Below are 26383 nucleotides of genomic sequence, written 5' to 3'. Positions count from 1 at the left end.
TATGTGAGGACGTTTTCAGAAGTAGCCTAGGCTATTATCAAACTACATTATTTATAGAATATAAAAGAGGACACATCATAGATTTCTGTTTCTTGCACTTTTATGTCAGAGAGGCTGATTCTATTAAAAGTAACATATATAAATAAAAAATAAAAAATTTGTAACGTGAAAGTCATATTTTAATCTATCTTAGAATGTTTTTACCATCTTTTCTTTTGCCGTTTTTGCAGAATTGCATTGCTTTTATTTTAGGATAAATATGCTGGTATTCAAATACAGATTTTATTTTTGGAATAACACCCATACATTTACTACCCGACACTAGATACATTGTGACAGAAATAGACCCTGTAAAACAAAACAAAAAAGCCTTTCAGAAATCCCTTGAATTATTTTGTGCATTAGAGTTTTTACAATTTGCAATTTTAAAATAAATTGTGGTAATTTAACTTAATATATCAACACTCCCTGTTTCTTGTAATAAAAAGGTTTTATTATTATGCATTGTCATAATTACAGCAAAAATGACAGGCCTTTTAATTATGGGGGGTTAAAAAAGTTGAGAGCCACTGTTTAATATCTTAACCAGATCTTGTAAAAACATAACGTATGCAAATGCACGTTGCAAATGCGCGGTCCCTTTGTATATACTTTGGCCTATTTTGTGAAAATCAACCTTAGTACTCAAGGAAGTGATCAAGTTAACCTCAAATGTTTGTGCCATTAAACCTAAATAACTAGGTACTTGTATAGAATATTTCGCACCACTTCAACAGATCAAAATGACAATACATTTTTTATTGATTCACTGATCCAGATTCATTTTTTAAAATCAATAGCTATTTAATAAGTCAAAGTAAACAATATATTTTAAACAATTAGGTCAATTCACCTGTCATATGATGTGTATGTACATTTACAAAAGGAAATCACTTTTAATTCTAATTATACATTAACATATGCAGGGCAACACACCATATACCATATACAGTGCTGAAAATGATTCATCATTTCAATTTGCATTCAGCATCACAAAGTGAATGTTGTAACAGTTAAATAATTTTTGCAGTTGTGTTTGGTATCAGAGAAGCAGAAATGATTTAAGACAGCTTTGAGGCGAATTGCAGGACCATTTCGGAATTTCAATCCAAAAACTTGATTTTTACACATACCAGACTATACTTGGTTGCATATTTTGTTATATATTACCAGGAGACCTTTAAAGTCACCATGAAATCAAAATCGACCATTCTTGGTTTTGATGAAATATTGCATTATTTATTATAAATGATTTATTCATGCACATCATTATTATTTTATTTTTAATTAATGTGCAATCTTAATCTTTAATCAAAATAACTTCCCGTCCCTCTTGCAGCGACATCTCTTTCTGATGATGTGTTTACTGGCGTGAGGGCGGGACAACCTGTCACTCACACGAGATTAACCAATAGCAAACCACAACCATCCAATCAATTCCAACTGGAAAAAATCAAGTCCCGGCCTAAATTTTTTCCTGTTAGAGAAGCCGTTTCACTCGTCACAATAGGGATGAAGAAATCGCAACTTCCGCTTAATGCCGACTTTAAGACCGCTAAGAAGAATTGAACCTCCAAATCAAAAGTAAAGCCTGTGAGTATGTGTTCAACCAGGCCAACAAGCAACAATGGTTTGCATGTGAATCTATTGCAATAACTACATAAAACATATGTACTTAAGTTGGATATAGTATATTTCTTTATATTACTAAATATTGAGAGATGATGGATGACTTTGCTTGATTTAAAAACATCCAAATTAAATAAAAAAAATTAAAAAAACACAAACTTTCTTTTAAATCTGTACAGCACATCTACATCAAATAAACAGACTGGTAGAAAAAGAGCTGAAATGAGACTGATGGTTAAAGCCAGAGTTTCTTCATCCGTAGACTGACAGATGCTGTTACGAACACAGATAGATGGTGGAGCTTCAGATCACAGTTTCAGCTGATCACCGAGTCTAATAGTGATGGCTTTGACCTCGGTGTACTCCGCCAGTGCATACTCACCCCTGCACACACACATTTGAAGGAAATGTACATGCATAACCCAAATTGACAGAAAATAAGATTTGAGATTGAGAGGCTGGAAAATGGTCATGATTAAACTATGATGCAAAAATCTAAAAACTAACATTACATAACATAGACATTAGGGATGTATGTTCATATTATTAGACGGGTATGAAACGAGATAAACACAAACGGAAAAACTGAACCCAAAGTATCAGCACTCACAGCTCTCGGCCGTTTCCTGACATCTTGTAGCCTCCGAATGGAGCTTGAGCATGTAAGGCGTTGTAGCAGTTCACCCTGGAGAACACAAAGAAACATGACCTTTGACCTCACGTTGAATATTCCTGATTTTTCTAGATACATTAGTGGCCAAAAGTGATGTCCGACCTAGGAAAATTGGCTTCTTTGCATTTAATTCAAACTTTTAATGAAATATCGATTAAATATTTTGTTTGCATGTTGTAAAGTTGCACCTTGAGTGTAAAACTAATGTACGAGTTCCACGTTTCAATTGTTTCACTTGTCATGATGCAAAGATACATACAGATTTTTTTGGCCAAGCGGTCATACCAAGCTTGCACTCATTATTCCAAGCCAATAATTCAATAAATCACTATGTGGCAGGTATTAGCTATTGTGGCGAGGGGGCCGTGGTTCCGCGAGGTCTGTAGCGGGAGAGAGAGAAAGTGCAAATGGGTCAAGTACAAAATTCCAATTTCACCTTGAACTGTAAGCCAATGGCTGTAGGAGGCTGGATTGAGAGGTTGTGTACCAGTAAAGAAACCATATTAGTTTTATCTACTGCAAAAAACACTGTGCATTTGCCAAAGAACATAAGGTTTGGAGTATGAAAGATTGGAGCCGTGTTCTGCAGTCCGACAAGTCAAAATTTACCTTAGGATGGTGTCAGGTATGTTCGTAGGAGATGACTGGAGCGTTTTAATACTCGTTTAAGACATGCATTGCACCATTAAGCACGGCAGGGGAAACAAAATGGTATTGGGGATGCATGTCTGTTGGAAGGATCTACAAAGTTGCTGGTACTTTGAAAATGGACCAATACTTGGGAATCAAATAAATGCTTAGATTGTTTTATGTATATATCGGCTTTTCTGCTTTGTAGATATTTTGTATTTGTTATTATAAATTACAGTCAGTGAATGTTTAAATGAACTGCACGAGTTTAGTGAGTCTCCTACCAGACGGTTCCAGCTTCCAGGGCCGCAGATACGCTCAAGGCACGATCGATGTTACGCGTGAACACGGCTGCCGTCAGGCCGTACTGTGAGCTGTTGGCCCTGTCGATCACCTCCTCCTGAGTCTTAAACTTCATGATGCACTGAACCGGCCCGAAGATCTGCAAAATACACACAACACTAATGCCCAGGCTATCTACAGGTGCTTAAAGGAATAGTACATGCTAATAATAGTGATGCCATTATTTACTCACTCTCATGTCATTCCAACTATGTATGCTGAAAAAACTAAAGTTTTTTTTCCATTCAACAAAAGTTTATAGTGATCATGTCTTGCAAGCTCCATAAAGCACAAAAAAAGCGCACATGGTTATCGTATGACTTTTACTCTTTTATGATACATTAAATGGTGATTTAATTTGCAGCCAGGTGCATATTTTCAGACAGTCAGCTGAAATGACAAAGCGAATTTCAAAGTGAAATATATTTATATTAAAACATTATATGGGTGCCGGTCTGATCAGCTCAGGGTTTGTTTGTGTTGTGTTTGTCTGAACCGCATGGCTGACACCAGGGGCCTATACCATGAAGCCGGTTTAGGTGGCTAGCCAGCTATGTTTCAGTTTAGTTTGCGCCAACCCTGGGTTTTAGGCACCATGAAAGTGGTTTGGCTTTTAGCAGTGTTCATCGCCATAGTAACTTACGCTTCACGGCTAACCTGGTCCGTGAGGTTGCAAACCGAAATTGGACCAATCAGCTGTGAGCAAAGTGACACATGTCTGATGCAATTAAGTCACTCCACCTGTTTCTACTCCAAATTAAAGTTCACTACATAACAAATGATTTTTAAAGACAAAATCGTCTGGCTTTTACTAATGCTTATTTAGAATAATAATTGTGTATGATTTAGATATTATTTATGTAATTATTATACCCTTAATCCATCACACATGTACAATTTTAGTTGATCAATTATTATTACGCACCGTTTAAATGAATAAATATATAAATGTAATATAAATATGCTTTAGAATCAATAGATAAAGCTATGAAATGACTACATGTGAGCTTAAATGTTCAATTCTCTCTATACCTTTATCAACCGTACAAATTAACTTCACAACTTTTACTTGCACTGATAAAGAAAGACTTTTTCGTTTAGTTGTCCTCTTTCATAGACAGCTATTTTCTTCTTGCTGTGTAAATTTAATCTCGTAATATTCTGCAGAAGAGAGAAGTGAATCGCGCTGCTTCTCTCGCGAGAAATGAATCGCAGTTTCACTCTTTCTCAGCATGTGATTGGCTGTTCGCTACTGATGTCATATCTAAACTCCTAATCTCAGGATCAAAACCTGAGTTGACAGAGAAAGAATCATCAACAGCATCATGGTACCAACAAAGCCTGGTTGGATTGGTTTGGTCAACTCAAAACTAATCCTGTAACTCTGAGTTTGTTCAACTACCATCATGGTACAGGCCCCTGGTGTTTGTGTTGTCATGCCATGTGCTCTATTGTCTACTGTTACTCCGCCCATCTTGTTATCTCATTATGGCTTGCACCTGCTTTAGTTCATTTGTCACCCTTTATATTCCCCTCTTGGAGGAATCTCTGTGTCGCTGAGTTTACCTTGATCTTGTCTTCCTGCCATTTATCTGAAGTGTTTGAGATTTGGTTATTTTATTTTTTCCCGTTTTTCTAGCCTTGTTTTTGAGCTCCCGTCTGGTTAGTTTAGTTTAGTTTTTTCTCCTCCCCTTCTGTTTTGCTCCCCACCTCCCCTGTCTGCTTTGGCTGCTGGATCCCATCCTTCCTATTAGCCTTCCTGCTCACTTTTGGATCTTCCCTGCACACCAGCCCCAAGATCCCAGCTTCCACTGCCAGTTCCCTACCTCTACGTCCCCAGGGCCCAGTTTTTCAAAAGTAATCCAGTGGGATTTCGGATCACGGATTGGATCAAATCTTGGAAATGGGTTTTTCAAAAGCAAAAGAGGGATTCTGAACTAAGATCAGATCATGTAATCCGATCTTTAATTTGATCTGGATCAAACCTGCCCTTTGGGTTTTTCAGAACTTTGAACTCGGTTTGGGATCTATTTGATCCAAAAAAACAGGATTATCCTGATCCCATCAGAAGGGTGGATTCAGTTGTGATTTTTCGAACCAAATAAAACCAGAGAGGTTTTTTTTTTAAGTAAATGATCACAAAATCAATGTTTACTGATGATATATACATTTCTTCATATTTGAAGCATATGAAGCATGTCACATCTAATGAGATATGGTAAAACAACAAAATCTACAATTTAACCTTATAACAAGATAAGGAAAGTAAAATGTTTCTGTTTATTACAGTGTTTCTGTTTCTTAAAATTAAAATAAACAATGGTTATTTGTGGCCACTGGTATTTTGCCAACTGTTGTTCTTTGCTAAGCCAGTAGGCTACACTGTTGGTTCCATTTAAGGCTCTAGTAAACAGGATTTGGTGATCCTGAAAAGTTCCTATCCGGATCAGATTGATCCAATCCGATGTTGCTTTGAAAAACTGGCTCAAAAGTAAGATGGATTACGTGATCACGGATCGCAAAAAAAAGGATTACTAAATCCGGATCAATTTTATCCGGATTAAACCTTTTGAAAAACTGGGCCCAGGTGTTCATCAATCATCAGTGAGCTTGAAAATGGCTGCATCCGAAAACGTAGGCAACTGACTAGTTTCCTCGCTGCCCTATCAAGCAAATGACTTTGCAGGCAGTGTTTGCTCGCGAAAGTTCCTTGCGAAACTGATTTTGTACAGAATTCTGAGGCAGAGTAACGGTTCAATGATCTACAGCAAAACAGAGCGAGCTTTGGTGAAAACTAAGTGAATATTTAATGACTACAAAAGTAATTTCTAGCTCAACTGTCACAGACTGGAAAAGCATAGGATTCTGGGATATCAAAGGCGATGAAGGATACATCTATGCTGCCTTCAAAAATCGATCAGATGAAGGTATCTCAGGAGACAGGAAGTGAAACTAACATTGCATTCGGACGTGCCTTCCGACCTCTAAATGAGCCCCCCGAAGGTAGCATTAATCAGTTTTTGGATGCAGCCAGTGGCTGGAATCTTTCCTGTTCCCCTTTTTGACTCTGGCCTCACAATTCCTCCCTATTTTGTGTGCCTTTGATAATCAATAAATCACTGTTATTCCAGCATGAGATTCCTCCTCTTTTACCATCCTGACTATATTGTATATACAGTATATGTGCGTTTAAATGCAAACATATTTCACTTTGAAAAACAACAACAACAAAAAACAAACACACACACATACATACATATATACATATACATACATATACATACATATATATATATATATATATATATATACACACACACACACATATATATATATATATATATATATATATATATATAATTTTTATTTTTTATATATGATACTGTATTTATAATTATTATTTTTTTTTTAATACAATACTGTATTTATTTGATTTGATCAGGTCATCTGAGGACAGACACTGATCACTGGTCTTTAATGCCACAATCATCCAGCAGGTGGCACTATAGGACACACATTTAGAATCCTGTCTCCTGGGCCCAGTTGTTCAAAAGCAGTCTGATCGGATAAGATCAAATCTTGAAAATGGGTTGTTCAAAAGAAAATAAAAAATTATGAAATCAGATTAGGTCATAAAATCCAATCTTGGTTTTGATTGTGTTGATCAAATTTTTTAGTAAGACTGGGTTAACTGATTTAAAAAAAGGATAATCCTGATCCCAGTAGAAGGGTGGATTTCAGGAACAAAAATGTAATAACTTTTAAAATGGTCAGAAATTACAACATTTGTATCATGTTATATATATATATATATATATATATATATATATATATATATATATATACATATATACACATACATACATACATACATATACACATTTATTTTATTATTTTATTAGTTTAGCTATTAAATTAATAAATTAGAAGTAGACATTAGGCTACTAGCCTTTCAGTACAGTAAAGTAAAGTAAAAAAAAAGAGAAGATTTTGGCACCATAAAATAATCCCCCAAACAGCTGTCAATATCGAACACAAATATTATTACATTTTAAGTGTTTTTTTTAAATCACTGTATATAATTATATCAATGGACATGGTGATGGGAGGAAAAATATGAGATGGGAGGAAAAAATTATTTTAATGCTTTAGCGTTCTCTCGGAAATGTTTTGCGTTACCCAAAACACTTTGCATTCACTCTCAAAACTTGAGTTCTTTGCGAATTAACGCACATTATTTCTTTAGGGAACACAAAACTTTTGTGAGAGAACACAAAAGGATTAAAATACATATTTTTCTCCCATTTCTTTTTTTTTTTCCATCACCATGTCCCTTTAGTGCCTCTGTAGCGGTCTGATTGTTTAAAGGAAACTGAAAATGGAAGGCGATGTTTGTTTGTTTATGTTGTTTTCTTTCTCTTTAAATAAAACACTTAAAGTAACCCCACATCGACTCTTAAACCTGTTGTTCGTTACATAGCTAGCAGCCTACATTGTGAAATGTAACCCCATTTTGAGCACTGGTAATCCAGATTTGGTAATCAAAAAAAATAAAATAACTGTGTATCTGGATCAGCGTGATACAATCCTATTTTGCTTTGAAAAACCGTCACAAAACTAAACTGGATGGCAAAACATAGGATTTCCAAATCTAGATCATTCTAATCCAGATGAATCCTTTTGAACTGGGCACTAAAGATCTCTATAGTTAGTTCAAAATTAAGGTTATGTCAATATCTAGTTGAGTCATGGAACTCCTGAGGGCGCAGGCTGATCGGTCCTTTACATGCAATCCGCAAGCAATCAAATTTTTACTGCATGACACAAGCTGATTGGCCTCTGCTGATCCTGAAGCCAATGAGATTGCTTGCTCAACATTTAAATAGTCTGGTTCAGTGTTTGCTGTCCTGCAGTGCACTATCAGAGTTCCTCTGAAACCCTCCACCTCCCCCAGCTCCACCTGCCTAGATCTGCTACAGGATTTATATATCTTACATGCTCACAGCACGGTGTCTGTGTATCTGTTAGCAGTAGCAGGTTCATACTTTCTCTGCAGCAACAGCGACAATAATCTACAGCAGCAGCGTAGCAGATCAAGTCCGCCAAGACCAAATACATTAACATTAAAAATTATATTACATCTACACCATGTATAATGTAGCTGTTTTTCTATATGCTTTACAAATGATAGTGCACATACTACAACACTGAGCACAGAGGAGCGTCGTACCTCTTCTTTGGCAATACGCATGTGGTCTTTGATGTCAGAGAAGATGGTCGGATGGATGAACAGACCCCTGTCTTCCACTGCACAGCCGCCACACTCCAGCTTCGCCCCGTCCCTCTTCCCACTGTCCACCAGCGCCAGGATCTTATCAAACTGATGCTGGTCAATCTGACAGAAGAGCAGAAACACATAAAGAACCTGAATACAGGAAGAAAAACATTCAAGTTAGTGAGTAAACTGAGTGATCACCTGTGGCCCGTGTGAAGTTTGCGGTTCCATAGGATCTCCAATCACAATATTCTTGGCTCTTTCCACACTGAGACGCACAAACTCATCATAAACCTGCTCTTCCACGTACACACGTGACGCAGCGGTGCACGCCTGACCCTGGTTGAAGAACGCGCCCTTCTGCGTCTCCTCCACCGCCGACTGCACTGCACACACACACACGCGCGCACACACACACACACTCATCAGTGTGCAATTTATACAAAACCTTTTCTTGTGTTATTTTCCCATGCCCTTATGCTTTGTTTCTTTCCGCAAAGCTGCAGTGCATTACGTAGCAGTTTGGTACTCGTGCCAATGTTCATGCTTTGATTCATTTGTAAACTTGATAACATAATGCATTATATCATTACACCCTTTCTGGAGTTTAATGAGCTGTGCATTGGCATAAATCTGGGTTTGTGTGCAGATGTGAACATACATAATAATAGAGCAGCAAAGAGTTCACAGCTGCATGTGTGGTCTGCAGTATTGCAACATCACTGGGGCTGAATAAACTCTAGCCAAAAAGCCCATCAGAAATATAACTGTACCACAATCAAATGCACTTCAAAGAAATTTAATCATACTGTACACTGGTCCAATATGTATTTGGCAACTTAACCCTCATAAAGCTATCATATAAATCATCAACATGATCAACATTTTGGTGAAAAAACTGTTGTACACTATCTACTTCTGCCATCTGATTGATAGTTCATAGGTTTTTAGCAAGTAAAAAGACTTTTAGCATAATTGTAAAAATGTCCACCTTCGGGTTGTGGTAAACATCTTTTTGCTGTTAAACCTTTACAGATCTTTATAGAGTAAAAGTAAAAATAGCTTTTATATTGTTAGAAATATTTCAAGATGAACACTTACTGGACTGAAGCAGGTTTAATTGATTATCCATACATCATTTTTTTTTTATTTTTATAGAAAAATCATGTTAAAATGTGCATATCAGATATGATACATCAGGCTTTGGAGGAACGTTCATCTCTTGATCATCATTGTATTGCACTGCATTATACGTTTTGACCCGGCATAAAACCTAGAGTTTAGTATTTAAATATTAACTTAATAAGACATAATAATGGGAGATACAGAGTGATAACTGATATTTATAAGCATTTTATGTAAGTAGTCTGTTATACTGTTATAAAGATCTCACTGACTTACATTAAAAGCTATCAGAATTACATCTATCTGGCCATACATAACCACATCTGCACCAAATTGCATATTTTTGCTCAGTTTGGGCCTCTGAATAAAATTGAGGTGTTTTTTATTCCTCAACTATGAGCTCCATATTCTCACTAACTATATCATACTAGATGAGCCATGTATCAAATAAGATACTAAACAAAAAAACAAACAAAAAAACAGATATGCAAACCTTTTTTGTCTAAAGGTTCAATTAACTTCTATTAAAAAAAAAAAAAAAAAAAAAATTCAGTCATTTACATCCATGCATTTGGCAGATGCCTTTATCCAAAGCAGCTTACATTGCATTCAAGCCATTCATTCTATCAGCCCCTGGGAATTGCTAATGCCATGCTGGACTGTTTGAGCTACAGAAAGAACTGTCACTCTTAAAAATGTCTGAATGACATTGCATTAGATGCACTAACATCACTTTTCTTCATCAGTTTTGCTCAATGTCTTTCAATCAACTGGTGTTCTGGTGATTTTAATGGAGGTGTAAAGATTCAGTGTGATTCATCACATTTACTATGAATATGTTCCACTAATGCCCCACAAACACACAATACTTGCAATTTGATTGAAAAGTGTACTATTTTCCTTTAAAATAAATGCACTTTGTTTTTGTTTTATAATGCAATGACATTCAGACTTTTTTAAGTGTCCCTTAAGTGTCTAAATACTTTCCACTCTTTGAAATGAAGACCAGTACATCTTGATTTAGGAACATACTGCACACATCGTTCCCATTCCCTGTTTTTTCCCAGCCTCCCCAGTGCAATCATTATTGTTTCAGCAGTGAGATCTGGCAAACCACATCACTCACGGTCTGAGTCAGCAAACACAATGCAGGGGTTTTTCCCCCCCAGCTCCAGAGTCACTCTTTTCAGGTTGCTCTTGGCCGCCTCCGCTTTGATCAGCTGGCCCACCTGAACACAAACACAGCACATGACAATAAGGAGAGCGGGGAGCGCAGCCGGCGCTTGCTAATGATGCTTCCCTAAGCTGGTCTGTTGTATGTAACTTATGAATATCATCTGGTTTGTCATTTAGATAATGACGGGAAACTACCAAAACAGCACAGCGCTTTGAAATACTACCGTTCATAGCACTGAGATTCAGCTCACATAGATCTCATCCTACACAACTGATATTTCAACAAAATGGTTTATTAGTACTTGAGGTGAAATAAATCATCTCAATTCTTAATCTCTGCAATTTAAGTTATTCATACAGCAAACAATATATATATATTCATATATATTTTTAAATGTATTTCAAAATACATAAAAACTTGCATTAAGATTCGGTTAACACTTTACAATATGGTTCCATTTGTTAACATTGGCTAACATGAACTAACATTGAACAATACTTCAAGAGCATTTATTAATCTTAATGTTAATCTCAACAACATTTTTGAAATCAAAAGTTGTATCTGTTAACATTAGTTAATTCACTGTGAACTAACATGAACATTTTATTAACTAACATTAACAAAGGTTAATAAAAACTGTAAAAATATGTTGCTTGTAGTTAGTTCATGTTGGTTTAAGCATTAACTAATGTGTTGCCAGGATGTATAGCTTACATAGAAATATATAGCATATAAAGCACACTGCTTTATAAATATACACTTTATAAATATATTTGTAATAAGTTGTAGTAATTCATTTATATATTGCATGTTTTCAATCTAAATATATTTAGATTATCCAGAATCTATTTTTAAAAATACAGTTTGCCTTTACCTAAAATGTATTTTAAGATTGAAAATGTATTTTCCTGCTCCTTGAAGAACACATTGGCATGTGAAGGTTTTGTTAAATATATTTGCCTAAGCTGCACCATTCACCACATTTCTTTAAAATATATTTTGGTAAAATAAACCAAGCTCTGAAAAAGCAACCTTTGAGCAATATCATTTAGCCTGAGCTTTTCCCCATTAGTTGCTCACCTCTGTAGAGCCTGTGAACGCCACCTTGTCAATGTTCATATGACTGGCGATTGCTGCTCCAGCCGTTGATCCAAACCCAGGTACGATATTCACGACTCCAGGTGGAAAGCCAGCCTGACATGATGAAAAGACGGCTTTATTTTTATTATGTACAAAAACATACAGGCTTAATACTGTGTGATATGGCTTAATACTTTCTACTAAAGAAGGGTAAATGAATAGGTAAAAAAAAAACTTCCCATGGGGACAGAGACAGCAAGACTGTTGATGTACACAAAGAGACGCTTTTCTTTTGAGGACTTTAAACCACACTGATCTCATTCATAATGATGAAGACATAAATCAGCTCTTTTTTAGATACAGAGGGCTTGAATAGAAAGCGAGGGGCGGTTGACAGAAGGCTTGCAGCTGCAGTTTTAGTCCATGTCATTACGGCAATACATGAGACCTGCTCTCTTTGAAGAATTAAACATGATAATTTGAGCGTTTTGTATAAACAGAGACAGAGCAAAAACTCATGACCCACAATGCAGCGGAGTCATTCTGTAATACAGCCAGGGGCTTCAAGTTCAAATCTTTCAATAAACATATATAATGTAACATATATAATGTGTATAAGATAAGAATAAAGTGTAATACTTTCAATACATAAACACTTTTTAGTTAAAATGTACACTACTGTAAATATTTTTTAATTAAATCTATGATATCGGTAACACTTTACAATAAATTCTCATTAGTTAACATTACTCAATGCATTAACTAACACGAACAAACAATTAACTATATGCACATTAACCAATGTTATCAGACTCAACATTTGATCTTGAAAATATATTAGTAAATGTTGAAATTAACATTAACTAAGATTAATTAATGCTGTAGAAGTATTGTTCATTGTTAGTTCATGTTAACTAATGTTACTAAATGGAACCTTTTTGTAAAGTGTTACCAAAATATCCAAAGTGACTTATGAGGATATAATAACCATAAGCAAATAATCCAAGAAAGAAATCAATAGTGTTATTCTTATGATCCCTGTGCTGTCTAGTGTTTTGTAAGGACTTTTATGTTGAAGTGTATTCTTAGTTTCCATTGTTTCTGTTCACTTCCTGTGTTTGGTTCCTGTTTTGCCTTGTACCTTGTTTGTCGCCATAGTTACCCCCCTTAGTCCCCATGACATCAAATCATCAACACCTGTCCCTTGTCAGCCCCTTATTAACCTGTCGATTTAAACCTCTGTGCTTCAGTTGTGGTTTGTCAGTCATTGCACCTGTATGTGTGTTCCTGTCGTTGCTCTCCTGCCTGCTCTCTGTGGATTACTCTTGTTCTTGGATTATCTGTGTTTATGTTTTTGTTAATAACAAACTGTCGTGTTTGCATTTGGATTCTCTGCCTCGTCCTTGCTCACGTTACAGTTATAGTATGATTTTTTATTTATTTAATAATTGCATTTGTTGTCATTTATTTATTATTTTATTATCTTATTTTATATAAAGTACACCGTAAAAAGTGTTCAGTTCACTTACTTAAAAAAATTTAGTAAACTTGTTTCCATAAAATTATTAAGTTAAACTTAATGCTTAATTGAAAAAATTAAGTTATGTGGACTTGACAATTCCACATTTCTTAACTTTATCGATTAAGCATGATGTTTATTTACTTAATAATTTTAAGGCAACGGGTTTCCTCAATTTTTTTAAAGTTAAGTCAACTGATCACGTTTTACACGTTTAACCAATCAGAATCAAGTATTCCAGAAAGTCATTATTAGTGCTGTCAAATTGATTAGATGCGATTAATATCATCTAACATATAAGTTTGTGTTTACATAATATACTGTATGTGTGTACATATTATTATGAACAAATGAATGAATGAGGTATTTATATAGCGCTTTCATATGTACTATTGTACACCCCAAAGCACCATTAGTTTTATATATATATATATATTTGTCTGTGTGTGTATACTATATTTATATATATACACATATATAAATATATACACACACCTACAGTATATAAACAAACCTTTATGTTAGATATGATTAATCGTGATTAATCGATTTGACAGCACTAGTCATTATATATTGGGGTGCAAAAAAGCCTCTGGCAAACTTAAATTTGGCATTTCTAGCATAATCTCACGATCCCCCAGCAGATCCATCATGAAGCCCTGGTTGGGAAACACTGACTTACAAAGTTTATGCAACATGCACAGTTCAAACCACAGAATCTGGGATGCAAGAAAGGCAACGCTGATGCAATCAATCATCAGTGTCCATGTCAATAAAATCAACTCCAACAAACCAAACAAATCCCATGAGCCACCGCTGCACCCTCACCTCCTTTATGAGAGCTCCAACATGAAGAGCCGTCAGCGGGGTCTGTTCAGCGGGTTTAATGACCACCGTGTTCCCGCAGGCCAAAGCCGGCGCGATCTTCCACGAAAACATCAGCAGAGGGAAGTTCCACTATAAATGCAGAAGAAGATTACAATTAAATACACACACACACGTACATCAGCACAGCTGCACTAGTTTGATTTCACCTGACTGCTATTGCACTGGCATTGCTTTTTGAAGATTTGAACATGTCAGGTGGTTGCTACTGGGTCTGAGTGGTTGCTAGAGTATTATGGGTTGTTACTACAAGCTATAGAAATTTGGAGGCTAAAAGAAGAAGAAAAAGCAGAAGCAGAAAGCATCCCATGAACATTTTCTGCCAGAAGTGAAGGAGCCACAGTTGTTTTTAAATATGAGAGCACACCAACAAGTCTAATTGCTGTTCTCTGTAAAATTAGTTACATAAATATGTACACAAATCACTTGTTTACCAGAAAAGAGTTGTTATTTTTTTTTACATCTTCTTGGATGTTGTCGATGGCAATTAGACATGTCTCTGGATTGCATTTTCATTTTTCTTATTTTTCTTTCTAAGTGACTCATTGCTCTGAATGCCAGCTTTGCTTTCTCTGATTACCACCAAATCAATCCCAAATATGAATAATGACTTTATGATATAATCTCCAGTGTCTATCAACAGTTTGTGCTTTGTTTCCAAAGCAACATAAGACAATAAAAAGCCAGTCATTGATGGACTAAGATTCTTGGATGGCCTGATTTGATTAATGATATATGTACGTTTTTGCAACTTATAGAAATTGAGAAAATATGGTGTATCATCGATGACAATAACTTAATTTAGTCAAGAATTACCCACCCAGGAGAATCTTCAAACAAGCCTTTAAATTATGATAACTATAATTATTTTCAGAAAGAAAGATTTCCCTTATTATTGTATGGTATTCATTAAACCTTTTTTTTTTTTGTCTAAAAATTGCACAAAGTTACTAAATTCACTGTCATGGTGTTAGGGTTTTATCTGTGGTTGCTAGGGTGTGACCTCAAATAAGGTGACTGTATAAACAGCACTGAATAAATTTGTCTACAATAGGTTGCTAGGTGGTTGCTAGGGTGCAACATGCATAACTTGCACCCGCTCTAGCAACCATTCAGAACACCATAGCAAGCACCTATAGCCACCACTCAGTAAAAAATAGTGTTTAACAGCAGAATTCCTGGTGAAAAACTATTACTCGTGATGCTGTACAGACAATTACACCAATCAGAGAGTCGAAAAAAGCAACATGCTCCAAAATAGCTCTATTGCTCCGCCCACTCCCACGAAGCACTGCGAATGGTGTAATCGAGTCGATCTCGCTACGCCCTCAAAATACTGAAATGTTTGTACACTGTAAAAAAAAATGTTGGTTAAACTTAAAAAAGTAAATTACCTGGTTGCCTTAAAATGTTGAGTTCATTGAAATTACAATTTTTAGTTAATGCAATGAAGGAAATTGGTCTAATAAATAGAAACTCAAAATATTGTTATCTGAACCACATTAATTATTTGACAAAAGATAAAAAGTTGTGATAAATTATGAAAACAATTTTTACAGTGCATATATTAACATTTTGCAAAAAACTTAAAATATTGTTTTTATACATATACAGTAATCAACATTTGTAAATAAGTAGCTTTATATTTCTCCATACCTTTGTAATTTTGTACGATTTTCCAATTTTTTTTTAAAAATCAAATCAAAGTTTGTAGTGTTATGATTCACCTCATAGCTGTTCATGGCTTATAACTCTTTAACGGAGACTATTTTAAAATCCCTATGGTAAAAAATTAATGAAAAAAAGACTTCGGAACCAGAGCCGCTGAAAAAGATGGGCAGCCACTGTTGTACTCTCTACCCTCTATATGAGAGTCAAATCACACTTTCATCTCATACGTCACGTTCACCGTGCTTTTCTGTCATTGGAATTAGTGAGGATTTAGAGCTTCACAAAAGATCCGGCAGAACTCTGACAGAGTTATGTCAAGAGAGAAAACAGGCTCTTTTACAGTAAGGAAACAAAACAAGGCCTCGTGGTTTCAGAGAGCTGATGCTCGTGCAAGCTTTCATAAACATTAATAAGCTTCAGGGGCACGTGAGATCATAATACGCTCCTCTCGTGTGATGTCTGTGAGAGGGAGTGGTGTATTTGTATTCGTCCGTGTGTGAGAGTGTGTATCTGTATCCAAGGTGTTTCCTTACATGCATCTGAAAGACTCTAGACAGGCGTTGGCTACAGTATATAAACAATGCTGCTATAAAGCCATCATGTATGTGTGATTCAACACTCACAGGAGCTTACTGTGTTTATGTTCTTAACCACGTTCGAGTTGAATCGAGTTTCTTTTTTTATTATTTATTTTATTATACTGTCAAATTCACAAATTAAGTGCATTTTGCAAGCACTGAAGATACACAGCTTCCCGTCCAGGGGAAACTATGACAGTTTTACTTGCCATACTACAAGCTAATCATAATTTAGTCTTGCGTAGCCAGACCTTCAGAGTGACGGCAGACCTTCATCGTTGCTTTCATTGGCCAAGGACCGCCCAGCCCCTACGTTTGACTGACATGTAACGCAACCAATCACAGTTACTCTGAGCTAGGGTGACGGGACTAAACAACATTTGAACAGATTATGGGTATGTTTACACGACAGCGATGTAATAAAAAACTGTTTTTTTCTGTTTTTTGTGTACAGACAACAATGTTGTCAAAACAATCCCTGTTCACATGGATCTGCGAAAAAATGCTGTATTATACCACTTTATAAAGATGTCACTTTATAAAGAAAAACAACACGCCTATAGACTGAACATGTAATGCACATGACAAATTCACATTTTTGGCCCTGTCACAAATGGAACCCTAAAGGTGATGATACACAGGGCAACTTTTTGTGCAACGTTGCTGGGCAATCTTGCCGAGCGATTGTTGCTTGGGCATTTTACCATTGAAAATGGGAAATAAATTTCCCTCTGGATAATTTAGATCGCTCATGGGCCCTGTGTCTCATCTGGTTGCCCGTTGATGGCAACATTGCCCAGCAACATTGCTCAAAAAGTTGCCCTTTGTATCATCACTTTAAGTCCTCGCAATCTTCCTCTGAGTGCACTTTCATGACATAATGCCACTTTGGTCCTGTCCCAAATGGCACACTTCATGTGCACTTGTGGCCATTTTGTACAGGGCCTTTGACTGTCAGGTAGAAGTCTGCTGTGGAGCTCGCAAGCTTTTGTAACATGTATAAGATTTTATAAGATTTTTTTAAGACTTCTAATCCATTAAATAATCCTTAAAAATCTATCATAGTTTCCAAAACAATATTAAGCAACACAACTGTTTTCAACATTGATTATAATAAGAAATGTTTCTTGAGCACCAAATCAGCATATTAGAATGGTTTCTGAGAAAAAAAAACCCACAGACCCCAAACTTTTGAATAGTTATAATATATTATTTTATATTATTATTTATTAATACATATATAGAATCATTTTTAAATATAATTCAATAAATATAATAATTAAAATAAATAATAAATATAAATACATAAATAAATATATAAATAATAATAAATAAATAAAAATTACATCTAAATATACCAATTAAAAAGCAGGCTGTACCACAACATCTCGATTTCATCCACACGCGCACAAAAAAAAAAAAAACTATAATGGAAAGTAGCCACAAACTCACCGGAATAATTGCTCCACACACACCGACGGGCTCATGTTTGGTAAAACACACAAAGTTTTCATCTGTTGGGAAGAAAAGAAATAAGGAAGTCAAGGGGCACTAAACAATATAACACACTAAGCTCCCCTTTGATATACAATCATTGTTTCCTTGGGAAGCTCTTGGATGTGACCACCGAAAACCAAACATGAAAGACAAAGGATTGGGAAAAACACACAGCGACGGTTTCAATGGCCCACACAAAGCTCTGGTCAGGAAGAGTGTATATGTTCTGCTGCTTTTTTTTCTTCTGCTTTCACCGGAGACACGTTGAAACGAGAGAGGCCTGAGGTGTGTGAGAAGTCTGGGCAGCAGTTCAAACCCGCTGCAGATCTGCTCTTGGCTTGGATGCACACCTTTGTTCGCCCTCACTGGTCTCCTTCTCCCTTTGCTCTCTCTCCCAGGAGTCAGATAACCAGTCAGGGGTAATGTAAGGTAGCAATGCTGTTTTATCACATCTCTTCGCACTTGAACCTTTCCGTTGGAAAATGCCATAAGATTGGCCAATTTACCACTTCCTTGTTCCAATGTGTATCCAGTTAAAGATTCGAGTGGCCTCGCTAAGTATTGCACAACGACTGATTATTAAGGGAACAGTTCTTCCAAAAATGAAAATTCTGTCATTATTTACTCACGCTGCTATTTTCTATGTGAACATTAGTGCAAGGGAAGATTTTCAGTGAAATAATATCAAAATAAAGGTTTGGAACAACATGAGGGTGCTAATGAGTCCTGCTAATGACAGCTCTCAGAGGCAAACACCTCTGTTAAAACCCTGTTAAAACACTCACAATGAGTCATTCTCTCTGATCCAAAACCTAGTATGCTGCCTATTTAGACAGTATTTTAAGGCATCATCAATGGGAGGCAGCAGGATTATCCTCACAATACTGTACCATCTTTTGAACAAACTCACATCACAAGTACACTACTTTTCAAAAGTTTAGGGTCAGTTAGATATTTTAATTTATTAAAGAAGTCTCTTATTATCACTAAAACTGCATTTATTTGATAAAAAATACAGTAGAAGCAGTAATATTGTGACACATTATTACAATTTCAAACTGTTTTCTATTTGAATATATGGTCACACTTTACAATAAGGTTCATTAGTTAAGATTAGTTAATGTATTACCTAACCATGAGCAATCCATTTGTTACTGTATTTGTTAATCTTTGTTAATGTTAGTTCATAAAAATACAGCTGTTCATTGTTAGTTCACAGTGCATTAACTAATGTTAACAAGGTGTTAATAAAGTATTAGTAAATGTTGAAATTTACATTAACAAAGATTAATAAATGCTGTATATGTGCAGTTCATTATTAGTTCATGTTAACTAGTGTAGTTAACTAATATTAACTAACGAAACTTATTGTAAGGTGTCACCGAATATATTTTAAAGTGTAATTTATTCCTGTGATGCAAAGCTGAATCAGCATCAATACTCAGGTCTTCAGTGTCACATGATCTTTCAGAAATCATTCTAACATTTGCTGCTCAAGAAAAATGTATTATCTTATAAATTTTGAAAACAGTTGTGCTGCTTCATATGTTTATGGAAACCTTAATACATTTTTCCAAGATTCTTTTGATGAATGGAAAGTTCAAAAGAACAGCACTGATTTGAAATAGAAATCTTTTAGTAAGTCTTTATTGTCACTTTTTGTCAATTAAAAGCATCCTTGCTGAATAAACGGTATGCAATCCCAGAATACACTTTGATGAGTTTAGTGGGGGAATTTTTTTTTTGTTGGTTATAATTTTTTTATTGCTTATTGCTATATATATATATATATATATATATATATATATATATATATATATTAATCTTACTAGATTTTGGAACAGAGTGTGAGCTTCATAAGACACATTGAAAGCCTTCCAATTAAAACTACAGCCCAACAACAAACTCAGACATGCTGCTGACACCAGGATACAAAACTCCCATGAACATATATGACATTTCATATATCTGTGCATGGATACGTGGGAGCCACGCCTGTTAATCTACCACAGCCGGCCTCTCCGAGACCTGACCTTCTCGTGTTTCCCCATGCTGCAATGTGTCGGGGTGATTACAGACTTGACGACTCCCTCACACAATGCTCATCTCTGGCTGGGATCAGCCAACTGATCCGACAGTGCTGCTTATCAAAGGTTAAATTTACATGGCATCTAAGGGGTTTATTTCAGCAAACTGTACGTTTCCAAAGCCTCGCCCACCGACTTTTCCAGCAGGAACTAATTCATTTGTATGGACTGAAAATAATAATAATAATACTGTAATCTGACATATTAACAACCAATCAAAACATATCTGATGTTTGATAAGCATTTATGCGGAGCAGGGTTGAATTGCCACACCCATAAAATAGAATCCATTCACAAAAATGAATTAACCCTAAAGTCTACCATATCATATTTGATAAGCAAAATTCTAAGGCCTCTAAATTATCAACATGATAAAAAATTCATAGGACATAAGATTCATAGTTCATAGTATAATTTAGTATAAATTGTAGTATAATTGTAAAATATCTCCCTTAAGCTTGTGGTCTTTTTGTTATGAATTCTTTAATGATTTTTATTATTTTAAGTTAATAAAGAATCACTTTTAAATTGTTAGTAATATTTCAAGATGAACATACTGGACTGAAGCCAATTAGGTTTACTTGATTATTCATACATGATTTTTTTTATTATAAAAATCATGTTAAAATGAGAGTATCAACTATGATACATCAGGCTTTTGAGGAATGTTTATTTGTTCATCTCTCAATCATCATTGCATTGCATTGCATTATATGTTTTGCTCCCTACAATGAGTTTTGATCATAAGACTAAGCATTTAAATACCAGGTTATTGGGAGATATAGAGTGACAACTGATTTATTTATGCAAGTATTCTGCTATACAGTTATAAAACGCTTATTGATGACAAGGTGTAAGAATTTAGGTGTTAGAATGTAAATATCAGCAACTGCACCAAATGGAACATTTTTTACTTAGTTTTGGCCTATAATATAATAATAATAGGTGTTTTTTTCCTTCTAAAGTATGATTTATATTTATTTACCATATTCTATTGTCCATATTTACCATACATACCATATTTTCCTATATCATACTATATGAGCCATAAAAGCTATCTAATATGATTCTCAAAAAACAAAAAACATATGCATTATTTTTTTATTTTACAGGGTTAACCTGTCCAAATATCATATATGCATGAAAAAGCTTATTTTGTGTGGATCTTTATCTAGTTGGGACCCAATGCAACATGCCTGGAGTGATAGCCACCTCTGTCTGCGGTTGGAAATGTCAAATTGGCCAGACTGGTCTTCTAATTGGCACGTCGACAAACCAAGTTAATCCGGCTAATGCAATGAACCAAACAACACATTTTTCCAAATAAACACTTGAGTTGGGCAGTAGGCAGTTGACGTATGCTAATTGGCAGCTGTTATCAATGGGGAAATTCAAAGCGGCTTCAGTCACGCACCGTGTTCCAGCCCTCAAAAGAGCGAGATATTCTATCTGGCCGCTGATTCCCTGAACTCCAGCTCATCTGCGGCACTAGCGGCCGTACCTCAGCGATTAGGATCAGAGCCTCTTCCTTTTCCTTTGTGTGCCAGGGCTTTCGTCTTTTAACGCTTTATTTGAATCTAATCAGGGGGAAAGGAGGGAAGCATGTTTTGTCTATTGAGTATCCTGGAGTGGCAGGAATGCTGGGGGAAAGGGAAGAATTAGAGAGGGGGATGACATACCACCCAGGGCTGAAGGGAACCCATCAACCCTTTCATGCTCATTAACTCATCACTAGTATGAAGAGGAAGAGGACATAGGAAACACTGGCTGATTTGGATGTGTTTATCATATCCACACCGGTTGAATTTAAAATGCCTTTTAAATTGAAATTCAATTTCTCGATTCGAATCAAATTTGAATTCGGTTGCACACAGGAAGCAGAATTCTAATTTAAATTCAAATTTAAAATTGCAGTGTGTAATTTCATAGTAAATAATGACTCTCCCTCTGTCTGCCATTAGTCTGCAAAACCTACAGATTACTTATTTAAAGTTGTCCATCCATATTAAACTTGCATGTGAAATAGTAGTTACCAATCAAAATAAACTAATACATTAAATAAAAATAAAAATAACGTCACAAAATTTGGGGTCAGTAAGACATTTACCGTGTTACAAAATATTTCTATTTCAAATAAATGTTGTTCTTTTAAAATTTTATTCATCACAGAATCCTGGAAAAAAAGTATAACAGTTTCCACAAAAATATGAAGCAGCACAACTGTTTTCAACATCGATAATAATAAGAAATGTTTCTTGAGCAGCAAATCATCATATTATAATGATTTCTGAAGGATCATGTGACACTGAAGACTGGAGTAATGATGCTTTATCATCACAGGAATAAATGATATTTTACAATATATTTGAATTGAAAACAGTTATTCGAAATTGTAATAATTCACAATACTCTTTTTAAATGTATTGTCAGCCTTGGTGAGCATAAGAAACTTCTTTCAAAAATCTTACCGACCACAATCTTTTGTACAGTAGTGTATACCTGCTGTAAGTATAGTTTTTAATAATACATATATTTAATAATAAAATGAAATAAATAAAATAACACATTTGATCTTTTAAATACCACTTATAAAAATGTATTTCATTTAGAAATATTCTGTAATATTTAATTATATTTCATTATGTTTTCAGTGGGAAAACACTTAATTTCCTTGAAAGCTCTATTGACCACAGTATTCATAATGAAACTATAGAAACAGCGAAGTTGCTGTAAAAAAAAAAAAAAAAAAAAATCCCTTTGAATTCTGATTCTACATGCGACACCAATTTAATTCAAATTCTTTCTCATGATTTGAAAATAAGCATTTGATTTGCTCAAGCCTGGCCCACATGACAGACAATCATGGTACTAAATAAATCATCTGAGCTGACCGAAAACATGAGTAACAACTGGCATAATCAACACTCACCGACTGGCATGGTTTTCCCATGAATCTTGTCTGTCCAGCCGGCGTAATACCTCAGGGTTTTAATGCTGCCATCCAGATCGACAAAGAACGCATGCAGGAAGGGTTTGCCAGTGTCCATTGACTCTAGAGTCTAGAAAAAAAAAGTATTTGGTTCAACTACTGCAAACCAATTCTGAGAACATAAAAGCATAAAATTATAATTTTTTATTAGCTATCTGTTTCAAATAGGCATTTTTATTGGCCATTGTCGAAAAGCAGGCTCATTTCAAGAAAATTTGATACAAAACTACTTTTTAATGTGCGTCAGAGGATGCCAAGATTTGAATGCGCATGGGGAGTTTTGTAGGCCCAGAAATTAAACAATAACAAAAATAATAAATTCTGCTGCCCTCTAACAATATAAACAATGTCATCAAGAGAAAAAAAGGGAGGTGAGTAAGTTTCCGGCTGAAGTCATTGGCAGATTTCTTGCTCATGACAGTTGTAATATGGGAACCATCAGTGCTGGAATGGATCGATTACCAAGCACGCTTCTAAAATAACGTATTTTGTTAAAGATTAAATTACAATTACAGTTATAAAACATGATTAATCTGACATCTCAAGCTACTAACAGCCTCACAAATGTATCATTTTAGATTGCTGGGTGTGTTTTGAATTTCTACACTCAAGAAAAAGAAAGTTTTTACAATCTGTTTGCGTGGGAAACATACAAAACTTTATGCATGAGTACAATTGTGAAATATGTATTATATTTGATCCATCACATTCGCTCAATGTACAACCGCAAAAAGCACTGTAAATGGCTTAATTTAGACAAGGGAGCGCAGTATAAGAAAGAGATAATTTTAACCTCTTTATCTCTAAATCTGTTCTTTATTTCCCTATGCAGAGCTCTGAGTTATTGAAATGAGCTATGTCCCAGAATCACAGGACATGTTTGCAATTATCAATCACATGCAATCTAAAAACATTACTTCACACACATCTGTAAAATTTCATTCACAAATGCGGTAGCCTAACTAATATGATCTGGCAGGAGAACAGGGTGAAAACCAACTCAAGCAAGGCTTTAATTATGTAAAACCCAAGCATTGTGATACTGTATAGAAACAACAATGCGAAGCAACAAAAACCCTAAACTTTTTGATGTTTTAATAGACCAGACTTGAAAATCAGAGCACAATGTCAATGCTCACACCTGCAGCAGTGTTTGATGAATGCATTCAGACAGGCGTGACAGCCTATCACACAAAACAAACATAACACAGCCATTATCATCAATGAAGCAGCAAGTGTGCAGTTTCATAAGCACCACGGCTGTTTATGAGACGTGCTCATTCTACGATCTGCAAAAATTCTTTCAACTGGGCAGACATTTAATTCTGCTCAATTAGCCCAACTGTTTCTATTCTGACTGATGTAGACTATTTACATGAAGCCTCTTCATTCTGACAAAGAATTGCTGTGATAGTGATCTGAAGCCATTTTTAATAAGAGTTGTCATGAGCGAATTTAGGACTGATCGATTAAATAAAGAGACTTGCAATGTAATTTTGTTTGTGTGTATATTGTATAAAACAGTGATTGATCTTTTTCCACCCTAAAAATGAGTGTATCTTAATTTAGTGGGGTTTTTTTAAGTAGGCCTAGTTGTTGTTTGTGTAGGCCTGTTATATTAGCTAATTTCTGCACTGTTGACACAATGCTATAGCCTACTAACTAACAGCGCACAATATCGCTATAGGCAAATTTGGCCTTGAAAGTAATTATATTGGGATTGAAAATACAGCTAAAGTTTAGCAGAGTTCCACTTTATGTAAAAAATAATAATAATAATAATAAAAAATAGTGTATAACATCGAAATCCCAACCGCTGTCTACATCGCATGCGCGCGAGCAGATTTGGGCTACTGTAATCGCGTGAAGAAAACAGAACTCACCGCGAGCACCGCGCGCTCTCGCTCCAGCAGGTCCGCGAGTCTGTGCAATAACCTCCCGCGGCTCGAGGTGTCCATCCGCCGCCACTCCGAGCCTCTCTGCCCGGCCGCTCTGGCAGCTTTAACCGCCTCATCCACATCAGCCTGAACAATTATCACCACTTTAGAATACTACACAACAGATTAAAGGTAAATCGTTCATTGTTTATTACGTCTACTAAATTGAAATTGCAGATGACTTAATCATTTAATGTAACCTGATCAATGCATTTAATCAGCCAATGTTGCCAAAAGATTATAGGTTACAGTTAAATAATCATATTCATAATTCTTAAACCAGACTTATTTGCATAATAGTCTAGTAACTTCTTAAAAATGCAACATAATTAATCGTGTACCAGCTGCCAAAATCATAGGCTAGTTATAAAAAATAACTGCAATTACAAAATAAATACAAACTCTCAAATCAGTCTCATATGCATAGTTTAACTGATATTAGTAGTCATTAATAGTAAACATATCTGAGAAACCCTGAAAACAATATAATAAGTATATGAATTCCTTGCTTAATAATGGATTATAATAATTTATTTTTAAATCAAGTCATATTTACATGAATGATTGCAATTAATAAATACATGACAGATATACATGACTCCCAATTCACTGTACATGCATATTCATTTGTTAATTATACATCTTAGTCAAATTCGCCTTACTTTATCCCCCTCCTCGACGTCGCAGATTTTGACACCTGTTGCAGGGTTGATTGTAGGAAACTTCTTCCCTTTGATTGACGTGTGCCATTCATTATTGATAAAAATCTACAACAAAAACAGTGGTTCTAATTACAGTTAAGACTTATTTTAGAATTAGGACTTGCATGGTTAAAGACAAAACATGACCAATGAAAAATAATTGTCACTGTATAGGGTAGTTGCAATGAGGCTCTTTGAAGATAATATATACAGTTTTCTAAAAACTATACAAAGTTCTTTGTAAAACTTCAATGCCATCAGGCTCTAAAATCCTTCATTTTTAATAGAGAAGGCCTAAAGTTTCTCACAAATGTCCTTGAAAAGGCACCACACACATCAGACTAAAATTCCACTTGCTCTGTTATTTATTTTTACAATGAAAAACTCTTACCTTCGTGTGTTTAATGTCAGGGATTTTCACAGGTTGAGGCAGAGGCAGAGGGGACGTGTTTCGAGTCACCCCGTTTTCTATAGTCCCGTTCTGTGCCATTGCAGTGCGGTCGCAGCGAAGTGCTATAGAGATGAAGATTACAGATCACTGTTGACTGA

The 26383-nt window shown here is 35.4% G+C and overlaps 1 protein-coding gene across 1 annotated transcript; it reads right to left on the bottom strand.

Annotated features, from left to right (window-relative positions):
* Nucleotides 1-218: 218 nt before the first annotated feature.
* On the bottom strand, nt 219-26383 carry aldh1a3 (aldehyde dehydrogenase 1 family, member A3). The gene is made up of 13 exons (XM_084109817.1): nt 26226-26383; nt 25796-25900; nt 25080-25220; nt 23137-23266; nt 18076-18137; nt 14318-14446; nt 11971-12084; nt 10840-10942; nt 8790-8974; nt 8544-8708; nt 3256-3413; nt 2279-2353; nt 219-2052 (listed from the first exon to the last, which is right to left on the bottom strand). Exons 1-13 carry the CDS (start codon nt 26322-26324, stop codon nt 1977-1979), a joined length of 1542 nt encoding a protein of 513 aa, XP_083965943.1. The 5' UTR covers nt 26325-26383; the 3' UTR covers nt 219-1976.

This window comes from Abramis brama, assembly GCF_963993115.1.
Source record: "Abramis brama genome assembly, chromosome: 3".
Lineage (NCBI taxonomy): Eukaryota > Metazoa > Chordata > Actinopteri > Cypriniformes > Leuciscidae > Abramis > Abramis brama.
This window is presented reverse-complemented; position numbering and strand designations above follow the sequence as displayed.

Bases quoted from the DNA above. Each gene is read 5' to 3' on its own strand.
- aldh1a3 (XM_084109817.1), bottom strand. From the start codon at position 26,324: ATGGCACAGAACGGGACTATAGAAAACGGGGTGACTCGAAACACGTCC. The intron at 25,901-26,225 runs GTAAGAGTTTTT...TTTTTGTTGTAG, and splicing joins CTGACATTAAACACACGAAG to ATTTTTATCAATAATGAATG. The intron at 10,943-11,970 runs GTGAGCAACTAA...GTTTGTGTTCAG, and splicing joins CGTTCACAGGCTCTACAGAG to GTGGGCCAGCTGATCAAAGC.